We start from the raw sequence: 19,515 nt of genomic DNA, 5'->3' as shown, positions 1-19,515 counted from the left end.
AGGCAGGAAGATTTTGGAGGGGATTCCCCTCTAGAAGCGGCTCCACTGTGAGGATGCAGTCAGGCAGCCATGGTGGATTCCTTTGTGAGTGATTGGACAGTCTTAAAATCTCAGCATCTCTCAGGTTGGATTTTAGGCATCTGTTTCTTGCTTTCTTGAGTGGGTTAACAGCAAACACATTTCTCATCTTGGCAGTTTGCATTTACTTGAACAAGAACGGCAGCACTGGGCCCCACCTAGACAAGAAGAAAGTTCAGCAGCTGCCAGACCATTTTGGACCAGCTCGAGCTTCTGTTGTCCTGCAGCAAGCAGTACAGGCCTGCATTGATTGCGCTTATCATCAGAAAACAGTCTTCTCCTTCTTAAAACAAGGCCACGGGGGAGAGGTCATCTCAGGTGAGAACGGGCCCGCAGCACTTTGCCTCCAGAGAGGTTGTTGCAAGAATTCTCTCATTGGAAGATGTCTGTCCTGAAGCTCGCTGCCGCCACAGGCCAGGGGCAGACAGAAGAGTTCTGTCTTCTCTTTCTTGCCACACGTCTGTGTCAGTGAAGCAACAGCTGGCAGCTGACTCAGAGCGGAGCAGTTCCCATGGCCCGCGGGCACAGCTGCTGGAGCAGGCAGTGCTCAGTCCTGGCACCAGCCTGGGCAGCAATCCTGCCCCACCGACCGGCCCCCCGCACTGCCCCAGCCCTGGCAAGAGCCACCACAGGGGGGATTCCACAACTGCTCACGGAAAGACAAGAAATAGCCCGGGTTTTATTTCTCCTTTAAGCCCGTGCCTAGCCGGATCTGCGAGCGCAGGCCCCTCCTGGAATCTTTTCCGTTCCCTCGGACGCGGCTCCCCCGGCGCTGCCGCCCCGGCCCCGTGCTGGGTGCAGCAGGCTGGTCCTGGCCTGCCCCGGCAGAGGAAGGCAGTGGCTTTGTTGGCTCTCGACAGCCCAGCGATGCTGAGATCCAGGAGCTGGCTGTGCGGCCCTGGGCGTAGCCTCCCGCCTTGGCGGGGGGTTCACGTGTTGGGCTCTGTTTGTTTCTGTCTCCAGCTGTGTTTGATCGGGAACAGCACACTCTGAACCTGCCAGCAGTAAACAGTATCACCTACGTCCTCCGCTTCCTGGAGAAGCTGTGCCACAATCTGCGCAGTGACAACCTCTTTGGGAACCAGCCTTTCACTCAGAACAGCCACATGCAGCGCTCACACGAGTACGACCACGACAGGTATCTACCAGGTAGGAGCTGGGGCGGGGGCGGCACTCTAGGGACCCAGGTGCTCCGTGTCTTAACTCAGGTTTTATCTCTATCTCTGAAGGCAGGCTCCTGTTCCAGAGCCCTCTCACAGGGTTCGTTACATCACACCCAGTGTCGTGCACATGCCCACAGGGCTCTTGTTGTGTAGGGTTCCAGTCGCATTTTCTGCCTGTCAGTTTGGTTTCCATCTCCGCTGTAGGTTTCCGCTCATCCGTGCTGTCTCCTTGTCTTCCCTCCTCCCCTCGTCCCCCAGTCCTTCCCACTTCCTGTGATCTGATTATGGTGACTTCATCCAGCTAGGAATTCAGGTGAAAGACTGCAGGAGAAGGGAGAGTGATAAGATGCAGCAGGTAAACTGTAATTAGAAATGAATCAAAGCAGAGTGGTTTCCACACTGGCCCTGGATGTGCTGGTAACAGCGTGGCCTGTTCAGGGGTGATGCTCACGCAGTAATCCGAGGCAGAGGTGGTTCTGTTTTCCTTGGCATGGCATTGAAGCAGCTCACCCCAACAAGACAGTTCATGCCACGATGCAGATTGTCAGGCTGCAAAACTGCTCTGAAGTAGAAGCAGTGGAAAACAAGCCCAGCAGTTCCCCCACAGTGCTGGGCAGTGGCAGCAGGCCTGGGGTGATGGCTACCCCACAGGCTGTCTGGGGGTTCTGGGGGAGCTCCTGCTCCAGGAATGTCAATCATGGAGAGGATCAAAGCTGTCTACACTCTCTTAGGTTGACAAGTCCTGATCTCCACTCCAGTCTTGCTTCCCCCTCTAGTCAGCAAATAGATCTTGTGTTGTTTGAGGTCTTTCCAAAGTTAATCTTTTGCATAATTATGGTTCTGGCAAGAAAAGCAAAAGTTGTATGAATGTAAAAGGATGGGCACTTAGGAAGAACTGTTTAGAGAGAAGTTGCTAAGCATGAGGAGTAGGAGCAGCAGCCAAATGCCACAGTGCTTCCATTCATTGCACCTGACAAAGCACCTTAGGCAGAGTCTGGAGAGCAAGAGGATCTTCCCATCCTCTGCTTCCTCCTGGCTGGAGCCAGCAGGGCCAGGAGCAGAGGAGCTGTAGCATATGCAAGGACAGGAGCAGCATGACTAGTTACTGGGACTGGAGGCTTTCCCCTGAGGAACCCTCAAATAGAAAAAATCCCCATGTTTCAGTGTGGAGGTACCCTGTCATCATGAGAGAGAGGATGAAGGAGGGAAAGCACCCAGCTCTGGGCATGGATGAGCTCACACACAGAGTTTCCAGCCTCCATGAGAGGTCAGTGATGGCTGTGCCAAGAGTTGGGCTGCTGGGCAGAGTGGAAAAGTATAAATCAGAATTCAGGGAAACTCAGGCAGAGCACCAGATCTGACACAATGTTGTGATCTGTCCATCATGAACTCTTATTCAGAGTGTTTGCAGCACTTAAAGAAAAATTAACCCCAGTCAGAGGTGTGACAGCACCTAGTCCTGCAGTTCATCCTGATGTCTGAGCTTCTTGGGCATCTGCTCATGTAACACCTTTCTCAGGCACCTGAAAGAAGGTGCTGATCCACACATTACAGTGCTTCTGGTGATGGCAGGGAAACAGTGCTGGTGATTTTGGGAAGTTTGAGCTGGTCATGGAGGAATGAGGGTGGAGTTGTACATCCTTCAGTCACACCAGATGTCAGGGCTGCTGTGGTCTCACCTTCAGCTCTGCATGTCCTGCCTTGTTTCTTCTCCAGTACAGGAATGTGTTGTATGGGGCTGGTTCTTCCAGTAAATGGCCACTGGTTGGGACTGGGAGCTGGTCAGAACAAAGTGGCTTTGCAGGAGCACCCCTGTGGGTGCCATGGAGAATTGGGGTGTGTGCTTGGGCCAGAGGGAGGGTCTGCAGTGTCCCTCAGGTCAGCAGTGGCCTGCCATTCTGCCTTACTGAGTCAGTGGAAATGAGGAGGAGCAGGCTGAGTTGTGCATCAGGAGCAGCCTTTGCAGGGAACTGAGCAGCTGCTTGCTGTTCACAGCACCATGAACATGATGTGACCTGGAGCTGTCTGAAACACAGGACTGGAGGGACCTTCTGGGCCACAGAGCCGTGGCTCCTGCTGCTACACCACCACAGCACATGGAGTTTCTTGGATTAACTCTGGAGTTGTGGATTTTGCTTTTCCACTGAGGCTGCTCCGGGGTTTTATGGTGATATTTTAGGAACTACGTTGTAATTTCCAGCCCTAATTTATTCTTGGGCAACTTGGGGTCTGTGTCTCCTGGTCTTAATGTTGTCTTTTAGTTAAACTTGGTTCTCTTTCTTCTGGAAGTAGTTGCAGAGCAGTTGTAGCCCTCAGAGGAGTTCATCTTTTCACTGCTTTTTGCTCTCCTCAGACAGTGTTGGTTTGACTTAAATCTCATTGTGTGGCCAGAGTGCCACTCAGCACTCTGGGGAGGAGCTCATGGGGTCCTGGTGCCACAGCAGTGGCATGATCACAGGAAATGTCTCTGCCGTCACTTTGGGTCACTGTGTCTGTAAGAGGTGGTGATCAGCCTGTCCTGGTCACATACACCATTCTTCTCATCCCCTGTTGTCACCTGCAGGTCACATGGGACAGTGCACATCTGGTCTTTTAGTTAAACTTGGTTCTCTTTCTTCTGGAAGTAGTTGCAGAGCAGTTGTAGCCCTCAGAGGAGTTCATCTTTTCACTGCTTTTTGCTCTCCTCAGACAGTGTTGGTTTGACTTAAATCTCATTGTGTGGCCAGAGTGCCACTCAGCACTCTGAGGAGGAGCTCATGGGGCCCTGGTGCCACAGCAGTGGCACCACCATGGTCACAGGAAATGTCTCTGCCGTCACTTTGGGTCACTGTGTCTGTAAGAGGTGGTGATCAGCCTGTCCTGGTCACATACACCATTCTTCTCATCCCCTGTTGTCACCTGCAGGTCACATGGGACAGTGCACATCTGGATTTAGCTGCTGGATTTAGCTCCTTGCTGGTTCTTGGTTCTGTATCTATATCCTTCCTGCCCGATTTTAAATCCTGCTTTGTCTGACCTGACATGGGAAGACATCAGCAGATTTCAGTAGTAATCTCTAAAATTTCTGCCAAAGTTATTGCAGTGATTAAATGACCCTGGCCTCAAGGGTGATCCTCAGACAGATTCACTGGCACTTGCCCCCAGTCTCATGTTCCTTCTGTGTGCTGCCAACAGCTTTACCTCTCAAACCAGATTTCTGTGCATAGAACAAGGCTCCTGGTAATTCACCTTCTGTCTCAGCTGGTGCATAGAACAAGGCTCCTGGTAATTCATGTTTTGTCTCAGCTGGTGGCTCTCTGTGTGTAACATCTTGCTGAATTCCAGGTGTATGAGGTTGATTTCTCTTCCCTCATGTGATGGATGAGGATTTCTCATCACAGGGAGGCTATTGGGTTGCCCTCTGATGAACACCTGCCATAGAATGTGCCACATGTGTTTCCTGCCCTTTCCTTCACAGCCTGCCACAAGCCTTGTGGTGCTGCTGAGGTTAGACACGAGCATTTTATTGTAAAAAATCTTTTTTCCACATTTTTTTTCAAATACTGGCACCACATTTCACGTGACTCTCAGTAATGCAGTAGTGAGTTCTGTTAGAATTTACTGCAGCAGACCCAGAGTTCCAGGTGCACTGTCATTCTTGGCTTCCTCTGCACCCTTAAGTCTCCAGTTTGAGGACATCCAGTTGTGTGACTTGGTGGTCAGTCAGTGGTGGATATTTTTGTTCCTGTCCTGTTTCTTTTGTCCTTAGAGCCTTGCCCCCAGTGCTCAGCATGGCTGCAGCTGGAAGTGAATGGTCTGGGTTGGAAGAGACCTTAAAGCTCATCTCATTCCCCTCCCTGCCATGGCAGGGACACCTTCCACTGTCCCAGGTGGTTCCAAGCCTCATCCAGCCTTGGACACTTCCAGGGATCCAGGGGCAGCCACAGCTTCACTGGGCACCCTGTGCCAGGGCCTCCCCACCCTCAGGGGGGACTTCTCTTCCATAAATCCAGTCTAAATGTACCATCTCTCAGCATACAAGTGCACTGAGTGCAGGTGGATGTCACAGATGCATCAACACCTGAGCCAGGTGTGTAGGTGTGCTCTGCAGCCAGGGAGGAGGTGCCAGTGCAGTCAGTGCAAGGTGCATTGTCCTAAATTAGAAGGCCTGAGTGGGCTGACAGGATGAGGTGAGTGACTGTCACTGCTCATGAAGGTGTCCTTGCTGATGGCCTTGGGGTGGCCCACAGCACCATCCAGGCACAGGCTGCTCTTCCCCCCAGCAGCCTCCCAGGGCAGGGGAGGTGAAATATCCCTCCCAGCTGTCCTGTCATTTGGAGGCAAGGACAGCCCTTGCCTTTTCTCTCAGTCCTCACCTTTCTGCAGTGTCCCCTCACTCTGTTCCTTCTGTAGCTGAAACACAAGCTCATTTTTGCCTTTGCACTGTTTCAAAACACAGAATGAGTTAAAAACTTCCCTTCATCCCTGCACTCCCCATCCTGAGGTGCACAGCTCCATGCTGGTCAGGGCCTTTTTATCCAAGGAAATGATCTGCTTGTTCTCAGCATCCTTCTCAAAGTGAGCATTTATCCACTGAGATTTGAGGTCCTTCCCTCTCAGATTATTTCCTCTTTGATGATACACATTCATGAGGTTTATGTCATTTTTGGACTGAAGACATTTTCCTTTTATTCCTGATAATCTGAGTACAGCTCTGTCTGTTACCCCATTTCTTTATTATCATAAAACTTGTCCTTTAAAAACAATTCCATTTTTGGTTTATCCTCTCATTAATTTACACCAACCTCACTTCTGATTCTTAGGATTAACTTCTATAACCTGACCTGCTGTGTTTGTATTACTTTTAACATCAACCACTTAAAAAAAAAAAGCCCAAACCAAAACCTGATGAAACCTTTGTAAAGCATCACCTTGTGTTGTGGTTCTGTGGCTGTTGGGTGAAGAAGGTTGTGCAGTTTGACACAGGGCTATCCAGAGACATTACCAAGAGCGTGTGTTCCCTCTTGAGTGTTCCTTACAGGGACTTGTCCTGAGGGTGGAATTTGTTTTTCTGGCAATGTCACAGTGATTTTTGGTGATACTCCTATGGAGTCCCAAGGCCTCAGTGCAAGCAGCTCTTTCATTTCCCTGAAGGATATTGATTGAACAGGTAACTTCTCTACCTTTGTGTTTCTCCTTAATCAACTCAGCCGTGCCCATCTGGTGCTTCCCCCCACCTGTCCCTCCGTTTGTTGGCATTCTGCATCTCCCTTGGTGTCACTCCCGTTGCTCCCCGCCGTACCTGTGTCCCCTCCTGCCCCTGCTCCTGCCCTGTGCCAGCTCTCAGGGCTGCTCTGGGCTGGTGGTGGCTCCTGGCACTTGTGCAGGAGCATTTCACCCCTCTGTGCCCACCCCAGGAGCGCTGCGAGCTCTCACGTGTCACCTGGGCTCAGGGTGGCTGCAAGGGCCCAGCTGGCACCTGCTGGTCTGTGTGGGGCAGCGGGAGGGTCACCTCAGCTGGGACAGGTCTGCCACCCCTGTGTCACTTACCTGGCTGCTGTCCCATCAGTGTCAGTGCTTCCATTCCTTGTCCATCCACCCGTGTGTGCAGAGATGTCCCAGCCCATCCCAGTGTCCTGTCTGCTGTGCAGGATGTGGAGAGTCCCATCCTTGGCATGAGTTTGGAGAGGAGCAGCAGTGATGTGCCTGGGGGCTCCACGGAGGGGGGAGATTGAAAATGGGAGTAGGGTTTAATCCAGCACTGGGTATGGCACACAGGAGTTGCAAATCATCCGAGGCTTGTTTGCTAGTTGTCCAAGGGTTATGTGCATCTGACATATGGTGACAGTGGGATCAGCAGGAATTGTGTGGGATGAGCCATGAGGAGAAATGGAATTAAGTCAATTAGAGGTGCTATTTGGGTGAAATGTGGCAAAACATGGCTAAGATTCTTTGTTAGTTTTCTCACCACCCTTTTTCTCTGGTAAAACCTGCTCTGTTGAGCCCTGCCAGATGTGCTGAATTGCAGCTTGAACAGGTGGTGGGTGCCCAGGCTGGAGATGCACACATGGCTCAGGGGACTCTGTCAAGACTGCATTTCCCAAGATGTCTCCACTCCTAAAGAAATCCCCATGTTTCAGTACCCTGTCATCATGAGAGAGTGCAAAACCTGAGTGAGAGGGAAGGCACCCAGCTCTGGGCATGGATGGGCTCACATGCAGAGTTTCCAGCCTCCATGAGAGGTCAGTGCCAAGAGCTGCTGGGCAGAGTGCAAGAGTATAAATCAGAATTCAGGGAAACTCAGGCAGAGCACCAAATCTGACACAATGCTGAGACCTGCCCATCCTGAACTCTGATTCAGAGTGTTTGCAGCACTCAAAGAAAAATTAACCACAGTCAGAGGTATGACTAAAGAGGGCTTGTTCTCTTTCCTAGACAGAAGCAGTTCCTTAGACGGCTCTCTGCAGGGACCAGGCCGGGGTACAAAGCGCTTTTCCCAAGATCCCCCTCCATACAGTGCTCCTCTCTCCCCCAAGTTACCAAAGAATGACCGTCACCCTTTGGAAGGTGAGCACAGCGTGTCTCTTCCCAAAGCTGGCTGTTCCCAGTGCCCTGTCCTGGCTGCTGCACGGTCACATCTGCCGTGCCAAACCGAGCCGTGGCTTCAGGGAGCTGCTCTGCTTGTCCCTGGCATGGGTTGTGCTTGGTATTCCAGAGGGGAGTGGATGAGCTGCTCTGTGGTGAGCCAGGTTCCCCACACAGATGTGGCAGGCATGTGGAATGCAGCAGGATTTCCTTCTAACCCTGACATTCATCATCTCACAGTGTATAACCTGGTTTAGCTTCCCTCGCTGTGCATGGGATTAACAGTGCTCAAACTGCCCAGCTGCCTCAGTCAATCTGCCCCTGGATTTGTGGATTTTTCCCTGAGGGTTTGCTGCAGCCTGTTGTACAGATGCTGATGTGCAGCTGTACCCCAGGAACTCGCTGCCCTTTCCCAGGATCTCATCTTGTCCCTCACAGGCCTCCCTAAAACAGCTGGGGGGTGTCACTGGCTCCACCAGCTCAGCCACACCATTCCCATCCCGCACTGCTGCTCCTCCCCAGAGTCCCTCCGGATGCACCTGGTGCAGAAGCAGGAATGACCACTTTTATTCCTTACTAAGCACAGGGACACTTAAAACCCTTCACAGCTGGGATGCAAGTCAGCAGCAGAATTCATCTTCCCAGGAAGAGGCAAAGTTTGCCCAGTTCATTTTATGAGCTCAGTTATTTTAGCTGTGGGATCCATGGGTGACCCTTGCATGCACAGGTGGGAGATTTCCAGAAGATCCAGGTAGCTGGAGGACTCCCTGAACTGAGTAATCTTCAATAAATACACTCCCACTTGTTCTGAGCTGCAAACCCTTCATACAGCTGGGGGGTGTCACTGGCTCCACCAGCTCAGCCACACCATTCCCATCCCGCACTGCTGCTCCTCCCCAGAGTCCCTCCGGATGCACCTGGTGCAGAAGCAGGAATGACCACTTTTATTCCTTACTAAGCACAGGGACACTTAAAACCCTTCACAGCTGGGATGCAAGTCAGCAGCAGAATTCATCTTCCCAGGAAGAGGCAAAGTTTGCCCAGTTCATTTTATCATGAGCTCAGTTATTTTAGCTGTGGGACCCATGGGTGACCCTTGCATGCACAGGTGGGAGATTTCCAGAAGATCCAGGTAGCTGGAGGACTCCCTGAACTGAGTAATCTTCAATAAATACACTCCCACTTGTTCTGAGCTGCAAACCCTTCATAATGAAGACTGAAGATTTTATCTTACTGAGGCTTTTAATTAATGGATGGTGAAATCTGCCAGCGTGTTAGTCACAATTCTTTGTGACTGAAATCCCTGAAAAATTGCTGGAGACTCCTGGGCAGGCTCCTAGTTCAGTGGCTTCATGCTCTCGTGCTGTCCTTTTAGAATCCCCTTTTCCCTGGTTTTGTTGGGGTTGCTTTTCCCTGGTGTGAGTGCCCAGCCTGGCACCACTCTGGATGATTTTGGTTTGTGTCCATCACTGCAGAATCACTCACCCTGCCTCTAACACAGCTGCTCTGAACTTGCCCAGAGCAGCTGTGGCTGCCCCATCTCTGGAGTTTTCCAAGGCCAGATTGGACAGGGCCTGAAGCAACCTGGGACAGTGGAAGGTGTCCCTGCCATGACAGGGGGTGGGACTGGATGGGCTTTAAGGTCCTTCCCAACCCAAACCATTCCATGGTTCTCTGGTGGACAGTAATTAAAACTGTTATGTTTGTTACAGAGGTGGTGTGTGGCAGTGCCTCATCTATTCCAGCATGCTGACAGGTCAAAAACTGTTCCCAGAGGCCCCTTCTGTTCCTCATCTCCAAATGGGTGCTGGTCTCCTTGATTCCCCTCTGATGCATCAGCCACTGCACTGGGTAACTGCTGGCGCAGCCCAGCCCCTCCTCTCCCCCAGCAGGTGGGACATGCAGTGTTCAGCCTGTTCCTAAAGAACTGGATTGCTCCAGAGGTTCAGATGCCTTGCTTGGGTGGTGAATATTGCCCACTCTGTATTGTCAGTGAAGAGAGAAGGCTTCCATAATGGGTAATTCCAAGGAGGAGCCTTCATTAAGTTTCTACAAGACTGATTCTTAATCTGCTTCAAAGTCTGTTCAGTTATCCCTTGGCCTTGGAGTGGGTTGTGCCATCTGGATGCCAGAATTCTCCAGCCTCTTCCAGAAAAACTCAGACAAATGGGCAGGAAGTGTGTCTGCATGTGAGGGGTGATCCTTCCTGCAGCAGCTTGGTCTGGTTCTGTTCTGCATCCAAGCAGGGAGCAATGAGGTGCAGTTTCAAAATTCCATCTAGAAATTCATTCTTATCCCGCAGCTAAAAGCTGTAATGAATACATCTTCCTCCACCATGAAACTGAGGTTCAGGCAGGAATATTTGCATTTTAGAGGATATGTTTTAAGAATATGCACCTGAAATACTCAGATATTGAGTATTTCTTGAGCAAGGTACATCTTCTCATGGGAATGAGCTCTGTCTCAGACAGCAGCTCCTGAGCACATCCCAGTTTGCCGTGTGGAAGGCTGTGAGCAGCAGTGGGACATCTCCATTCACTCTGCATTTGGCAAGAAGCAGAGACATGAGGAAGGGATCTCACGTATTACATTGTTTTTCCTCTTGCATCCAGTGGTGTTTGTGTGGCTTTTTGCTGAAACACTGCAGTCCCAGCACAGTGGGGACCTGCCTTCACAGCCCATCACTTGCTGGAAGCAGTGGGTGTTCAGGAGTAGTGCAAATCACATTTGTGCTTGTGGCCAAACTCCCGTGTTTTAGCAGTAAAATGACACTGTTGAGTCTGTAGCACTATTTGTTTAATTAAACTTTAATTATCTGCTCCCTGCCTCTCCGCCACTAATTGTGGCATGTTTCCCTACAATGTGCCAACTGCCAGCCTTTAGTTAAATCCAACAGTTTGTGTAAGGAATTCTGCCTAAGGATCAGCCACCTCCTCCTCCCATTCTGGTTATCAAGGGTGAAGGATCCTGGATCTTGCCTGAGTGCAGTTGTGCCCTGCCACTTGTAGGAGTATCTTGTCTACAGATGATTCCCAGGGGCAGCAATCATTCCCCTCTTGCCTCATCTCTTTCTACCTTCCCTGGAGGTATCACTCATTGAGCAGTTCCCTGTGTACTTGTATTTTTAGGAAAACCCTCACTCCCTCATGCACTGAGCTTGCCACAGAGCCCCCAGCTCTGCTGCAGAGTTAGAGCCCAACCAGGCACTCCTCTGTGCAGGGAGAGGGAACCTGGGGATCACTGTGTGCCTTCAGTTTTAGCTCCTGGGCAAAAACACATCGTGTCCCCAGGGCTTCACCCGTGGCCCCGGGTGTGTGATCACCAGCGTGTGAGAACAGGATCACATATTTGCAGAATGCATCACAGCACATTCCTGTCATGACAGTGTTCATTGTTGAGTGAAGTAATTGCTGAGGGTGAATTCTGGATCCTCAGCCTTGCACTGACAGGAGCCTGTGCATGTGCTGTCCCAGAGTGGGCCCTGAAGTTCCTTCTGCTGACAGCAGTCGGTGCTGTGAGAGCTTTGGGGGTTTTGGGAGCACTCAGACACGTGTGTTTGCATGACCCAGCACATCTGGGTGAGTGTCCCAGGACTTCCTGGCAAGCTGAAGCTCTCTGTCACCTCAAAAGGTGCTGGCATTCCTTGGAGGGTTGAGATGCACAGCTTGGACCTGTTCCCATGCCCACAGCCACTGTCCTGTGACTGCTCAGAGGGCTGTGCCCACTGACCCCTCTCCTGCCTCTGTCCTTCCCTGGCAGTCAGCACCCTTCCCCAGATGTTTAATGGGAAGTGTTTTGGGGTTTAAACAGAACTGTCCTGTTGGACAGGAGACCAAATGTAGTTGCGTGGAAGCAGCTGCAGTGGAAACCCACTGGTGTAAGTGACACCCACAAGAGGGTCTGGCTGGGCAGGGGATCTCCACCCAGGCCAGGCCAGGCCAGGGCAGGGCAGCCAGCTCTGGTTTGCATCCAGTCTGGGGCTGAAATACAATGGTGGCAGTGCAGGAGGGATTTGGAGTTATTCAGGAATAGCCATGAGTCGGCAAACCATTTTTTATGTATCCAGGTCAGGTGAGAACACACTTGTCCATGCAGGAAGAGAGTGACAAGTGGGCCAGCACTGCACAGGTCACCAGGGGTAACAGGCCACACCAGCAGTTTGTACATGAGATTTTAAGGCTGTGCTGCTGTTTCTGAGCACATCCCAAAAACCTAAAAGGAAACAAAGGCAGCAGTGCCTCAAGTGCAGAGTGGCAAAGCCCTGGGGTGGGAACAGCAATTACCCAGTGACAGCCCCACACTGAGCTGGCCAACAGCCAGACGAGGGTGTTCCCACTTCATGTCCTTACAGTGTGAAGCCCTGGCAGGTCAGGGTCAGCTGAGCTGGCCTCTGGAGCTCTGCTCAAACACAGGCACCAGGACAGGAGACCAGAAGATCCCAGCTGTCACAATAGTGCCACAGTTCACAGAAAGCAGAGCAGATAAGGTGTAGCAGCCAGGAGAGGCTGCCCCAGTCAGTGATACCCAACATCTGCAGCACTTGGGAACCACTTCAGGCTCTGGCAAGCTGCACTTGCCTTCACTGGAGCATGGCAGCATCAGCTCAGCAGGGAACTGGGGCAAATCTCAGCAGCTTCTGGGTCTCACAGGCTGCAGATCCTGCACCCTCGCCATGATCCCAGTCAGCCCAGCAGTTTTGTGGTGGCTTTCATCTGCTGCTCCTGTAGTCTGGGAAGTGCCAGGGAAGAAACCCAGGGCCTGGCCAGTGCTCAGGCTTCCTCAGCCTGGTGGGCTGCCATGGTGTTCAAGTGGCAGCAGCTCAGGGCTGTGAGCTGCCCTCAGGGCCCCTCAGATTCTGATGGAGGAGCTGCAGCTCCCAGCCATGTGTGCTGGCACTGCACAGGCAATGCCCCTTGCTGTGGAGCTGCTTCCCTCCTTGCAGGTGTTTCATCATAAAGAGCACAGGTGTTTGAGGGTGGCTCCTGAGGCACAAGGACCACCTGGGCTGAGACTCAGTTGTGCCATAGTGAGAACCTGCAAAGGTGGCCCTGCAGTGGAGCTGTCACAGTGTAACAGCAAAGGCAGATCTTGCTGCTCAGCCAATGCAGCCTGTCACCCTGGACAATCTCCTCAGCCCCTCCATCCCAGTAGTGCCACAGACAGCTGCAAATTCACTGCATTTCTGCAGAAATGAGGAAGCCACCATTGCTCTGATACCCTGCCTGGGAAGGGTGTTAGAGGCCCAGGCACTCCTGTGCATGTTGCAGTACAGAGAGTTGCCCTCTGATGTGGTTAGGCTGGAAAAGGGCCCAGCAGGAGCCCAGGAGGGATGAGCAGCTCGTCACCAGCATGTTGTTTTTGGGGCCAGAGGAGCAGCACAGTGTGGGAGCATTGCCTGGCCCTGATGGCACAGCTCCCTCCTGCTCTGCACGTGTCTGCCACCCCAATGCCAAGCAGCAGGGCCGTGCCCTTGCATGCTGATGCTGAGGATGTGCAGTGTGTGACCCTCGGGGAGCATCTCCTCCCCTTCCTGTTCAGGCCTGTCTGTGAGTCCTGTGTCCATTGGCATCCAGAGGGGACACCCTGCCCTTCCCCACGGTGCTCCTTGGCCACCGAGGGGCCCAGGGCAGTCAGGGCTGGTGATGGCATGAGCAGAGCAGCTGAAAAAAAGAGCTTCTGCTCCAGTCTGAGACCATTGTCACTACACTGGTTGGACTGGCATTGGCAGTTGGTGACACCATTTGCAGACTGGCAGCTGGTGAATCCCAGGGCTGTGGCAGGGCCGGGTTTGATCCCTGTGATCCCTCACCCTGTGGGGTGAGGCCAGCCAGGGGTTGGAGCCAGCGAGCGCTGCCGCGGCTCTGCCCCGCACGGGAGCGCGGGGCCGTGGCGTTCGGGTGCACTAACTGCAGCTTGGTGCATTCCAGGTGAAACCTTTGTCCTGGGAGATGGCCTCCCAGGGCCCTTAGAGCCTCGCCTGGACCCCATGGACTCTGCCTTGAACTCTGTCAATTCATCCAGCCACAGCAGGAGCTCCAGAGACTTTCGCCTGCCAGGATACAGGCACCTGCACCAGCCCTCTAGCCTCAGCCAGGGCAGCACCTCTGCCCTGGGCAGGCTTAGCTCTGGGGGTAAGAGCTCAGACAGCCCTGCAGCTGTAAATTGGGCAATGAAGGACTATTCTAACTCCAGTCACACCTTTCTGACTTCAGCAAGTGCCAGAGGCTGGGCTCTGCACAGCCAACCAGGTCTCTTAGGTGTGATGGCACCTGGCAAATGGCAGTCTGGACAGGTGACATTTCTCCTTTGGCTGGTGACTGGGTGGACCTGGAGGTCAGTGGGGAGAAAGAATCAGGCAGGAGCTGAACTGTGTCCAAGTGATAAATGGGTGTCTGAGTCCAGAAGGATGGAGTGGGAATGGCTGGAGAGTCAAAAGTTGCCTGGTGGGGCTGGGAACATGGTCAGATGCTTGAGTGGCATCTCTCTGTATGGGGGAAGAGGGGCAGGAGAGCTGAACTGCTCATTGCAGCATGCGGGGTTGCAAATAATGTCATTTTAGGTGCATGGCATCAGTAAAAGCCTCTGAAAAGCTCAGGCTGTTGGTGCCTCCCACACACATTTTCAGGCAGAGCTGAGACAAGGGGCTGTGCATGCTGGGAGCAGGACTTGTGCCAGCTCAGGCTGTGCCTTTGGACAGTGGGAGGTCACCTGTGGGTTCAGTCCATCAGAAGATGCAGCCAGTGAAAACATAAGCCAGCTTTGCCGTGTTGAATGTGCTAAAGGGGTTGGGAGGGCAGGAGGAACCGTGCCTGGGGAGAGATGTGGGAATGGCAGGGGGGTTCTGCTGAGGTGGGAAGTGTCTGCCCATGGGCAGGGAGGAGTGGGAGCTGGGGCCAAACAGCGGAGTGGAGATTGAGAGTGGGGACAAGGGCTCAGTATAGAAGGCTGCCCTGAAAAGTCAGGCCTAAGGAGAGGGAATAAGGCTTGGGTGCCAGACCTGCACCACAGGAATCTGGGACGTGCCCCTTGCTGTGTCTCTGCCCTGCTGTGGGAGAGGAGCTGAGTGGGGGACTGAGGGGGAGTGCCAGGGAGCCCCAGTAACGGAGCTGTCTGCTTCCCCAGGCTCCGACAGGTACCTGGGCTCCCGGGACAGCTCCCGGCTCGGCAGCCGTGACCCCTCGTCCTGGACGGTGGAGGAGGTGATGCAGTTCATCCGCGAGTCAGACCCGCAGCTGGGCCCCCACGCCGACCTCTTCCGAAAGCACGTGAGTGCCACGGCTCCTCCGTGTGCTTGGGGCTGTGGTGCAGCTGGGAGGGGGCACATCCCACAAACAAATCCACGAGTCAGAACACAGCAGCACTTCAGAGCAGGTGTGGAGGTCCCAGTTGTGGGTTTCTCTGGGTCTGGGTTGAAGGCACCTCAGTTCATGTTTGGACTCAGGTGTTTATTATTTCTTACCAGTAAAACAGTCTCACTACTGTGAGTTCAGCAGCTTGTCAGTAGAAGATACAAAATGGCCAACAACCTCTTGTTACAAGGTCTTTTAAGACTAAACTGTCCAATTAAGAACTGACACCTAGATTATTTTCCCTTTTAACCCAATAACTGATCCCAAAGAGCTGTAGTGTGGACTTTTCTGCCCAATTACAAAATGCCACCCAGACCCATGAAGAAGGGTCATGAAGAAGAAGCATGAAGGAGAAACCCAGGACAACACCCTGTGCCCTCCGTCTTGGTCCCATCCACAACACATTAAAAATCCCAAAACCTAAATTTCTCACCAAGTGATACACCTACACTACTCTCTATAATCTATTTCACACTTTTGTGGATTCTAGTCTATCTTGAAGTTTAGGAAGCTTTCTCCATGAATGAGGGTCAAAGTCAGTGCTCCCCTGGGGGTCAGGGCACCCCAGAGCAGACAGAGAAATATTCCCAGTGCTCTGGGTTTCCACACAGATGGAGTTTTGTGCTTAATAAAAAGATCCTCATAAATCCTGCTCATGCCCTGTCTGAGCTTGGATCCTCCTCAGAACCCCTTGGGGGCAGCCTGGGTGCATACAGAGCCTCTGCAGTGAGTCCCAGTGCTGAAAACACAAACTCTGCTCCTCCTGAAGCCTAATACTCCCCTCGTGGCAAATTTCTCCTGGCAAGAAGCACATTCCAAGTGGGATTCAGAGAGTGCATTGCTGCTCAGCTCCTGTAACAGGGAGTCTCCTAAGGCTCTGGTCCTTGTGCACATCTGTAAGTGTGAAACAGCTGCAGACACAACATGGAGTTTGTAGCATTCCAGCTACAAGAGAGGTTTGGCAGCTGTGTGTCCTGAGCCCTGCAAGAGCTGTGTTCCCTCTGCCTTGTGATAAAGTCCATGTTCTGGGGGTGCTCATGAAGAGCAAACACCCAGCACTGTGTCCTGCTCTGGGCTGGGCTGACCCAACACTTCTTTTTTTCATTTGTTCTAATTTAGAAATACCAGTAATTGAGATATGTTTGTTTTAATTATGAAAAGCTGCCAAGAGACAGAAGTGCCCTTGATTGTCAGTCCTGAGGAGAACCTTGTTTTTGTCTGTGGAAGGGAAAAACAGATCAAACCTGGCACTGGAGATCCTTGGAGATCTCACCAACCTGAAAGCAACTGAGCATTGACATAGGACAGGATTTTCTGTTGCTTGAGGTTGTAACTTCTATTTTTCACTTAAAAGCCAATTAATGTTTTCTTCATGGAAAACTGTCATTTGCAAAGCTCTGGACCCAGCCTGGACTGGGTCATGGACAGGAGCGCTGCAAGGGACTGGGAGACTTCCACTTGCAAATGCCAAGTGCAAAGCTGTTTCCTGGTTATTCTAAGCTCCATGATCCATCCCCTCCTTACTCTCAGGAGGGACACATCTGGCTCTGCTGTAAAGCATCAGATGCTTTGAAAGCTGCTGTGTTGGAATCAGCCCCAGGGGGGATGAGGAGCTCCACCACGCTCTGCCAGTGGCTGGGAGTGTGCTGTGAAGCTCCAGAAATAGAACCACAGAATCATTCAGGTTGGAAAAGCCCTCTGAGGTCACACAGTCCAACATTGCCCCAGCACTGCCGAGGCCACCACTGAACCATTTTCCCAAGTGCCACATCCACATGTTTTTTGGAACACTTCAGGGATGGTGCTTTCAACCTCTGCCAGTGCCTAACCACCCTTTCAGGGAAGAAATTTCTCCTAATATCCATTCACAGAGCACAGGCTCTTTGGGCTTCAGGATCTGTTCCCTCACCTCCATCTCCAGCCATGACATCAGGGCTGTGTGTGTCTCAGCAGGGCTGTCACCATCACCACATGCTCTGCCAGATTTCTCCTGCCCTGGAGTGAGCCATTGCTCCCCTGCATTGCCACTGCCTCTGTCATTCCCCTGGCAGGGAAACCTCCCTTTTCCTTCCTCCCCTCCCTTCAGGATGTGCTGGTCCTCTGGAATGGCTCCTGGATGTTGATCACTCAGCAGAACTCCCATCACACACATGGGCCCAGGGCTGCAGCAGGGTGGATGTGGGACTACCTGTGCTGTTCCTACCGGGGTCTCCATTCTGGGGTCTCCATACTGAGGTCTCCATACTGGGGTCTCCATACTGGGATGTCCCTCTGGGATGCTGCTGAGCAGGGCTCTCTGACCCAGCCCTGCTGTTGCATTTTGGGCCTGGCCTGGCCCAGGCAGGGCTGGGGCTCCCAGGTCACCCCATCACAAGCACTGTGGTTGATCCCTGCAGGAGATCGACGGGAAAGCCCTGCTCTTGCTGCGGAGCGACATGATGATGAAGTACATGGGGCTGAAGCTGGGGCCAGCCCTGAAGCTCACTTACCACATCGACAAGCTAAAGCAAGGCAAGTTCTGAGAGGACTCCTGGCAGGATGGATCCTGGAAGCTCCGCTCCCGGCCGCCCCACCCGCGCTCACCCGGCACAGGTTCGCATGCACACACCCCCTTGGCCGCCGCAGACGGACACTGCCGAGCCCGGCCGGGCCCTCGGGCCCCGCTGCCCCGCCCAGGCCCGGCAGCGCTCCGGAGGAGCCCGGCACAGCTGGCCTTTGCACCAGACTCAGCTGTGGGCGTTGGAAGCGGAGGCTCTCTTCCCTGCTGCCCAGCCAGCACTTCTCCGTGAGCTCCCGGCCCTGCTTCCCTGGGATGGAGCAGCTCCAGGCAGTGTCCCTGGGGACCGGGTGTTTGCCTCAGCTCCTCCCTGGGCCTGCTGGGGCAGCCCCTGGCACGAAGCCTGCCCAGCCTCAAGGGGCTCGGTGCCCGCAGCCTGCCCTCAGCCCCTGGCACCACAGCGAGCTCAGAGCCGTGAGCAGCCAGCCCTGGCTCTGCCTGCCCCCAGCTCCTGCTGTGGCTCCAGCTGGGCACACCGGGCTGGGAGCCTTTATATTTATTCCAGACTGGGGAGGCCGTGTGGGAGCATGGAGAGAGCTGGGAGAGCTGAGGAGCAGGGCTGGGCCTGGCGTGCCCCTGGGCTGGTGTTGGAGGCTGCCTGGATGCTGCAGGACTCAGCTGATCCTTCTCGCCTTTTTTTTATTTTCTTTTTAATTTGGAAATTTTTTTTTACTAAGGAATAGTCTGTTTCAAACGATGAGATGATTTTTTACCTGTGTTGAACTCGCAACTCTCGGTGGTTTTTAGCCAGAGCTGCTAAGGTTTGTCTTCCCAGGGGCACTCCTGCTCCTCTAGAGTTTTGGTATGTCCCAGCTCAGCGTGTGAGGGTTTTGGGTCTGGCCAGAGCACCCTGGGGTGGTGGCCTGTCCCGGCCTCACTCCTCCTCTGAGGGCTTTGCCCTTCCCGAGGCACCTGTTGGTCTCAGGCAGTTTAATGTATTTATTTTTGATGGCACTTGAGTGCTTCCCGTGGTCCCAGACATGTTTCTGCAGCTGCACGAGGAGTGTCAGAGTGGAGCCACCGGCTGTGCCAGCGCAGTGTCCCCTGGACAGCAGCTGCCAGCTCAGGGCTGCCCGGACCCCAGAGCACCACTGGCACCAGCCTGGCCTGAGCTGGGACAGGGCTGGCGGGACAGGGCTGATGGGGCCAGCACGGGCTGTCCCCAGTGTGTGCCCACACACACACCTCAGCACGCTTCCTCTGCAGTGACCAAAGGGCTGGGACAGAATCTCCACTCCAAGCACTTCCTTGTCCTGCCCCAGCTCACCTCTGCATCCCCTCAGCCTCGAGGGCCTGGCCAGCAGCAGGACGGGCCCCTGTGGTGACCAACCCTCCAGGCTCTTGCACTGAGTCAGGTTTACCCCTAAGGGGCAAAGTTGCAAAAAAAGAAAAAATACCCCAAACCCTAAAGTAATAAAAAGGCAAAATGGCTTTTTGTCCTGTAGCGGGGCTGGGGCTCCGGCTGCTCACGGGGCCCTCAGTGTGACCCGGCCCCCAGCAGGGTCAGCCCGTGCTTTCCTCTGCACTTATTTTACGTTCATTTGTTTATAAATAAAAGGATACCAAGTTCCTCCCCGCGGTTTGTGCACTGATGCAGCACCGGGCTGAGCCCCGGCTGCCCCGGGCAGGGAGGGAGAGCAGGGCCAGGGTGGGGTTGATTCGTGAGGCTGGCAAAGCACATCGTGTCCTCCCTGGGTCCACCAGCCCTTGAGGCACCCCCAGAACCACAGGGTGCTCCCGGGACTTGTCCCAGCAGAGCTGTTCCTGAGCCCAGAGCCAGGGCTGAGGCTGCTCTGGGGACAGC

The 19,515-nt window shown here is 53.4% G+C and overlaps 1 protein-coding gene across 6 annotated transcripts in view; it reads left to right on the top strand.

Moving 5' to 3' along the window:
• The window catches only part of SCMH1 (Scm polycomb group protein homolog 1), a 63,956-nt gene extending 44,676 nt beyond the window's left edge, over positions 1-19,280 (top strand). For 4 of the 6 annotated variants that reach the window (XM_041417578.1, XM_041417575.1, XM_041417576.1 and 1 more), the window contains 6 exons: positions 196-396; positions 1,042-1,227; positions 7,656-7,787; positions 13,733-13,936; positions 14,928-15,070; positions 17,551-19,280. In XM_041417578.1, coding sequence (XP_041273512.1) covers positions 196-396; positions 1,042-1,227; positions 7,656-7,787; positions 13,733-13,936; positions 14,928-15,070; positions 17,551-17,676 — 992 coding nt within the window. In that variant the 3' untranslated portion in view covers positions 17,677-19,280. The remainder of the gene's footprint in view (positions 1-195; positions 397-1,041; positions 1,228-7,655; positions 7,788-13,732; positions 13,937-14,927; positions 15,071-17,550) is intronic. The other 2 variants (XM_041417580.1, XM_041417579.1) reach the window with 2 other exon arrangements.
• The last annotated feature ends 235 nt before the right edge of the window (positions 19,281-19,515 follow it).

The sequence above is a fragment of the Onychostruthus taczanowskii genome, unplaced genomic scaffold (assembly GCF_017590055.1).
Source record: "Onychostruthus taczanowskii isolate IOZ18803 unplaced genomic scaffold, ASM1759005v1 scaffold56, whole genome shotgun sequence".
Taxonomy (NCBI): domain Eukaryota; kingdom Metazoa; phylum Chordata; class Aves; order Passeriformes; family Passeridae; genus Onychostruthus; species Onychostruthus taczanowskii.
The sequence above is the reverse complement of the archived record's forward strand: the minus strand, read 5'-3'. Positions and strand labels throughout refer to the sequence as shown.